This window comes from Lotus japonicus, chromosome 4 (genome assembly GCF_012489685.1).
Source record: "Lotus japonicus ecotype B-129 chromosome 4, LjGifu_v1.2".
Classification (NCBI taxonomy): domain Eukaryota; kingdom Viridiplantae; phylum Streptophyta; class Magnoliopsida; order Fabales; family Fabaceae; genus Lotus; species Lotus japonicus.
Window position 1 is genome coordinate 72,357,833 of NC_080044.1, and position 6,943 is coordinate 72,364,775.

The following is a 6,943-nucleotide window of genomic DNA, read 5'->3' on the forward strand; positions in this document are numbered from 1 at the left end:
AAGTGGAGAGATTTAGTCCAGAAAATTTTCACACTTTTAATAAGTTTAAACATATGGGCTCAAGGTCTCATGCGGCCAATATAGAAGGACAGATTTACTCAAAATTCAACAACATGAAGTGCAGACATGAAATTCAAGTAATAATAGATGCATAAATTAAGTTCATGACACAAACAAGTAGCATCAACTAGCTAAAACAAAATAAAAACGGTTCATCAAATCTTAAACCAAAGCATGAGAGCCCCTCTAGCGCAACCTTCTTGCTTCTCTCTCAGACTCGAGAAGGGTGAGGATGTCACCTTCCCTCACTGGTCCTTTGACGTTCCTCATGATGTGATGATTCTGGTCATCCAAAAACTTGACTCTGACTTGAGTCACCTGACCCCTAGATCCAGTACGGCCCATAATTTTGACCACGATAGCATGCTTCACTTGAGACAAGTGGAAAGATATCAAACAAAATGATTGACACGTGCATATGGATCAAACAAAATGTAAACCTCTCAAATACAATAGATTATGCAAGAATTAGATCATTTCAAGTTTTTTTTTCTAAAAAATAGTTATCACTTATAACTCTTTTAGTATGCTATTATTTTTAAATTTTACCATTAATATCAAATAGTCTTAGATTTATTGTCTCTCGGGCTAATCCGGTCCAGTCCTACATAGACCCATCCTAAATTGGACCCGCATATTATCGGGTTGCTTCGGGTCTAGGGACGAGTTAGGGTCTAAGAATTGTCCCTTATACACTAGTTAGAGCTCCGGCAGCTGCCACTCAGGTTTCCAGAATTACCGCGGTTTGGATGAATCGAATCTCCGATCTCATGTTTCACGGTCATCGTCTCAGAGCTTTCTTCCGCTGCAGCACTTTCTCCCAAACACCACCAACCTTAAAATGTCACCTTCTTCTTCTGCAACTGAAACCCCACCACCCATTATCAATAGTATCTCACAACTTGTTCTCAACCACTTCTGATAAACAATCCTTCACTGTTTCCTACTTCACTAACAACTGTGGATTCTCACACCAAGCTGCTCTCAAAGCATCCAACCGAGTTCTTTTCGATGACGCAAACAAGCCCGACTCGGTTATCGCCTTCTTCACAAACCACGGTTTCTCCATCTCCCAGACACAGAACATCATCGGCAAGGTACCAGAGCTTCTTACATGCAACCCCACCAAAAGGGTTTTGCCTAAGTTTCAATTCTTAGCCTCCAAAGGTTCTGACGTAGTCACCACTGTGACTAGGAGCCCGTATTTCCTGTGCAAAAGTCTTGAGAATCACATTATACCTGCATTTGAATTTGTAAGGACATTCTGCCAATCTGATGAAAGAGCAATCGCTTGTGTACTATTTGGTTCCAATACCATTGTTATTGATCGCATGAAATCAAAAGTAAAATTGTTGCTTAATATGGGAGTGACTCCCTCAAACATCCACCAGTTGCTTACTACTTGGCCCTCTGTGCTCAAATGTGCTGACTTGAAGGAGGCTGTGGTGGAAGTCAAGGGATTGGGATTTCATCCCTCCAAATCGCATTTTGTTTCAGCATTACGGGTCAAAAGGGGTATATCCAAATCACTTTGGGATGCCAAACTCGATGCCTTTAAGACATGGGGCTGCCCTGAAGATGCTATTCTGGATGCATTTAGGAGGTATCCCCACATGATGCTATACTCAATCAAAAAAGTTAATGCAGTGATGAGTTTTTGGGTCGGCCATCTTGGTTGGGACCCTTCAGTGCTTCTAGCCGTGCCAACACTTTTTTCATTAAGTTTGGAGAAAAGGCTTATCCCAAGGGCTTCAGTTGTCCAGTATCTTCTCTCCAGAGGATTGATGAAGAAGGATGCTAGCTTAAGTACACCATTTATATGTACTGATAAGCTGTTCCAGCAAAAATTTGTGAATTGTTTTGAGGAGGAGGAAGCATCTAAGCTACTAAGTCTATATCGGGGAGGAAGCTAGCATCTGGTACTTTGTTAAGTGATGAATAACAGATTTCTGTGTAAGCTAGTATAGTATGTTTCTTCATTTCATTCTAGTATCTGTTCCACTCCTGTCTTTATTTGGATTTGTGCTAGTCTGAATGTATTGAAGGTATAGCGTGAACAGGCCTAATAATTGTGTGGAACTTGCTTTCTTTTGTGTGTGTTAAAGTCTTAAAATATTTGTTATAGTTGTGTGATTCTTGCTATCTTAGTATTATGCGCCTAATGAATAGGACTGCAACGTACCAACATCTGGCACATCATTCATGTGTAATAGGATGTGTTTCATTGTCATCAATTAACCCAGCAACAAAATTTAGCATTGTCTCATTTCTAATAAGTGGCATATGTTAATTGGAAATATCTCATTGCATTCCTTCTGTCTTTGAGAACATCCAGAACCTTATAGATGTGTCTATTTGTATTGCTTTACACGCTATGTAGTCGACCAGATCATATTACATTGATACTAGAATTCTGGAAATGTCAGGGGAGAAATCATCTTCAATTTTCATTTTGGATTTTGATTGTACAACAGTCAGTTGCCATCAATATCTTGGCTGTTATATGAGTTTGTGATTATATGTCTAAGTCTTGGATCTTGCATTCCCTTGCTACTGCTTTGTGGACATTTGTGACTATTGCGTGAAATGATTCTGTAGAATTGACCATGTCAATTTGATATAAATTTCTTTCATTTTTATGTCTATGTAATCTGGTTCATATTTTTCAATGCTCAAATCTTAGTAATTTATATAGTTCTTCAGGATGCTGCTGCCATCAATATCTGAATAGGACAATAGCTAAGCTGGAGATTTGAATTGTGTGTTTTTTATTCAACAATTTTTATGGATACCTTTTTTATTAAAATCAAGTATGTTTTTATTTTTAGTTTCACAAACCATAGTATTGTTGCACCTTCTTTTTTACCTCTAAGATACCAATAGAAGAGCTTACCTGAAGCTATTTCCCCAAGCTGCTGCTCCTCTTCCTTGCTGGTTGAAGAAAGGCACTAACTGATAAGCTATCCTTTCTGGTTTAGGTAATCCTTTGCCCATAACTGATAAATGTAAAAAAGCTAAATCACAGACTTAGATCATTCTGGTTGTGATACTGAAGAGGTGTATTCAATTGGTATTGAAAAAATTATATTTTATCAGTATAACTAGATCTTTGTGTTGGTATGACATGGCTGTAGGGAAAATAATATGCTATTTGTCATCTTGCTAATGGACTGCTATGTTGTGCACCTTTTATGGATGGTGAAGCTAAATTGATTCATTTGCATAAGGATGATATATAATTTGGTTGCCTCTATATCATTAATTTTGGTGGATGATGTTCTTGAATTACTGTATCTAGAAATTAACTTTCTCTATGAAAGAATGGCAGCATTTTGGATTTGCAGTCATCTATTCGTGCATTATTTGTTATCTTTGAGGATTTGGTTTATGATATATGACATGAGTTTGCTGGAGGCCGTTGGAAAAGTGTTATGAATCTTATGATTCATCATCACAGGAGATTTGAAGGAAAAAAAAAAGAGACCTAATTTAAGGAAGCTCCATACTTGGTAAAACATGCGTTATTTGAGTGGCTTTATTCTATGAATGAAGCTTGTTGGTCTGATCAGTATTTTATTTATTAATTTAATAATTATACACTGATTATCAATATTGTACTTGCAATTCTGATTTGGTACCTAAGGGACTAGTGTTCCTGTGTTTGTTGGGCCTTTAGCCTCTTGCTTTTGCAATCTTAAGATCATGAATGATGCCCCAGAGTTCGGCTTGAAGAACTGAGCAGTTGCTTAAATTAACAGAAACCCAAAGAGAAATTTTCCATTGTGATCCCGAACCAAGCCACCACATGCTGCTGTATTTTCAACTGGAAGCAAGGAACCATCTGTATTGAGCTTGACCCAAGGCTCCAATTAGATACACCAATGAAATGAACTAGAGTAAACATCATTGATATAAAAGAGTGTCTATTATTAATGACCGTCGAGTTTTAATTTTTTGTTTTCGTAGTTTTCGTTTATCTCTTGTCTGTCTGGGAATTCAGTTGCGGACTATTTAGCCTGGCATGCTACCACCTACAGTTCTCAGGTGTGGGTGGAGGAGGCACCGACTGAGGTTTTGACTTTGTTAGACTCTGATGTATTGGCTTCATTGCCTATTTCTATTTTAAGTTAATGAAAACCACTTTTCAACAATTGTAGGAGAGGATCCGAATCTCTATAACTGGTGGTTAGAGAAGACTAATTCTAAAACTCAAGTTGTAAGCCATTGTTACTTTTGCATAATTTTTGTTTGTTTCATCAAGGTATCCACAGTCGACAGTCATGAAACTGATGCCCTCGAGACTCTGATATCACATTAAGTGGATATGTCTCTTCAAACGCACCGTCATAGATCGAACTATCTACTAGATGTTTAAAGAGTCCAATTATCTACCTGTTATGTTAAATCTTGTTGGTATGTTTGCATAATTTGAGTTTATAGCAATTAAAACATAATTTATAAACTTTAATTTTGTACACTAAGCTTCATTATAAACAAAATTCCAACCCTAAGGCAATGTGCAATTGCGCAAAACTTATCACAACATTGAGTATGAAGTAGTATAAGACAATTTACAAGCTTTTCTATATAAACTACCGTGTGTTTGAAAATCCAACTGATGAGTTGTCGGGTTTTAAATTCCGATAATGTTACCTTCAAACTTTTTGAAAATTCGGTACAAATTTTTTTTTTTTTGATACATCGGAAAATGTTAAATTTTATTAAATTTTAAGAAACTGTGTAATTTTAATTTTAATTTTTAGTTTATCAATTTTAATTCCAAAGAAGTTAGACATTTTAGAAAATAAACATGAGAACAATTCAAATGTTGCCACTCAGGTTTCCAGAATTGCTGTGTTGGATGAATCGAACCTAACCTACGATCTCATGTTTCACGCTCACTGTCTCAGAGCTTTTCTCCGCCGCCGCACTTTCTCCCAACCACCACCAACCTCCAAATGTTACGTTTTTCTTCAACTGAAACCCTTCCATTCACCCCTCTCTCTCTTCTCTACCACTTCTCATTCTTCTGATAAACAATCATTCACCCTTTCCTACTTCACAAACACTTGTGGCTTCTCACACCAAGCTGCTCTCAAAGCAGCCAACCGAGTTCGTTTCGATGACGCAAACAAGCCCGATTCGGTCATCGCCTTCTTCACAAACCACGGTTTCTCCATCTCTCAGATACACATCATCATTCGCAGGTTACCAGAGCTGCTTGTATTCGACCCCACCAAAACGCTTTTGCCTAAGCTTCAATTCATAGCCTCCAAAGGTTCTGACATAGTCACCACTGTGACTAAGAGCCCGTATTTGCTGCGCCAAAGCCTTGAGAATTACATAATACCTGCATTTGAATTTGTAAGGACATTCTGCCCATCTGATGAAAAAGCAATCGATTGTGTACTATTTGGTTCCAATATCATTACTATTGATCAATGGAAATCAAAAGTAAATTTGTTGCTTGATATGGGAGTGTCTCCCACAAACATATACATTTTGCTTAGAACTAGGCCCAATATGCTCAGATGTGCTGACTTGAAGTTGAAGGAGGCTGTGGAGGAACTCAAGGGATTGGGATTCCATCCTTCCAAAACTGCTTTTAGTTTTGCCTTACTAGCCAAAAGGGCTATGGTCAAATCTAATTGGGATGCGAAAGTCGATGCGTTTAAGACCTGGGGCTGGTCTGAAGATGCTGTTCTCCTTGCATTTAAGAGGGAACCCCGCTTTATGCTATACTCAATCAAAAAACTAAATGCAGTGATGAGTTTTTGGGTAGGTCATCTTGGTTGGGACCCTTCAGTGCTTCTAGCAGTGCCAGCACTATTTGGATTTAGTTTGGAGAAAAGGCTTGTGCCGAGGGCTTCAGTTCTCAAGTATCTTCTCTCCAGAGGTTTGATGAAGAAGGATGCTAGCTTAAGTGCACCATTTTTTATGACTGAGAAGTCATTCCTGCAAAAGTTTGTGAAAAGTTTTGAGGAGGAGGAAACATCTAGGATACTAAGTCTATATCGGGGAGGACGCTAGCATCTGGCACTTGGTTAACTTACAGCCTTCTGTTTAAGTCACAATTCTGATCTATATCACTAATTTGATATTTTGCATGCAAGTGGTGCAAGAAAATTAAATTTTCATTGTTGGAGAATTTGTTTCTTTCATTGTACATATGCTCATTTCCAAAGAGGTGGATGGATTCATGTCTTACCTCAGGAATCATGGGATTAGAAAGTTGCTTGAAGAGTGCAAGAAGGTAAATAATTCAAATATCTTTTCCCTTGTGTTGGCAGTTCAATTAAGCCAAAGCAGAAATGATAAATTATCGAGAATGCTAGTTTGGCCTAGGGAAACCTGAGTGATTGATTAGTTATTCTGAATATGTGGTAAGAAAATTGTTTGTGAAATGCTTTTCTATGCACTATAGTATCCCTTCTCTCATAACTTTTTCTCGCCAAAGGACAACGGCTTATGTAGTTTGAAGAAAGTTCAGTCTTCTAATCTTCTTGTATGGCAGTTGTTGTTCTGTTGTTTTGTATGCAATAAGGGGATAATGCGCATTGTGTTTCTCTAAATAACTTCATGTTAATATGGTTTATGTTTAGTTTTAACTACAGATAGGTACATTTTAGTTACAGACAGGTTAGTATTATATTTGAAGAAGGCTAGAAACACACTCTTTTTGATAATTTTTTATTTAATAAGAGTGTGTGAATATTAGAAAATTTGTTAAAAATAGTGTGTAGCTAGTATTGTAATGTTTTATTGTAGTAAAATGAGCAGGTATGTCAAAAGACCTTCAGGCCTCAGATAAAATACATATTAAATAGAGTTGTGGATGCTATTCATGAAAAGTTAAAAACTAAAGATTGTTGCTTGGAATTTG

At 37.3% G+C, this 6,943-nt stretch overlaps 3 protein-coding genes across 3 annotated transcripts; 2 read left to right on the forward strand and 1 right to left on the reverse strand.

Annotated features, from left to right (window-relative positions):
- Positions 1–105: 105 nt before the first annotated feature.
- Positions 106–462, reverse strand: LOC130713310 (40S ribosomal protein S28-like; the record flags this gene model as incomplete). The annotated part of the gene is made up of 1 exon (XM_057563085.1): positions 106–462. A coding segment is annotated over one exon (216 nt), but the record flags the coding sequence as incomplete, so codon positions are not given.
- Positions 463–736: 274 nt separating this feature from the next.
- On the forward strand, positions 737–2,193 carry LOC130715602 (uncharacterized). The gene has a single exon (XM_057565720.1). It carries the CDS (start codon positions 810–812, stop codon positions 1,971–1,973), a length of 1,164 nt encoding a protein of 387 aa, XP_057421703.1. The 5' UTR covers positions 737–809; the 3' UTR covers positions 1,974–2,193.
- A 2,513-nt stretch (positions 2,194–4,706) lies between these two features.
- LOC130713311 (uncharacterized) lies at positions 4,707–6,653 on the forward strand. Its single transcript, XM_057563086.1, has 2 exons — positions 4,707–4,735; positions 4,824–6,653. The coding sequence occupies exons 1-2, from the start codon at positions 4,707–4,709 to the stop codon at positions 6,088–6,090; spliced, it is 1,296 nt and encodes a 431-aa protein (XP_057419069.1). The 3' UTR covers positions 6,091–6,653.
- The last annotated feature ends 290 nt before the right edge of the window (positions 6,654–6,943 follow it).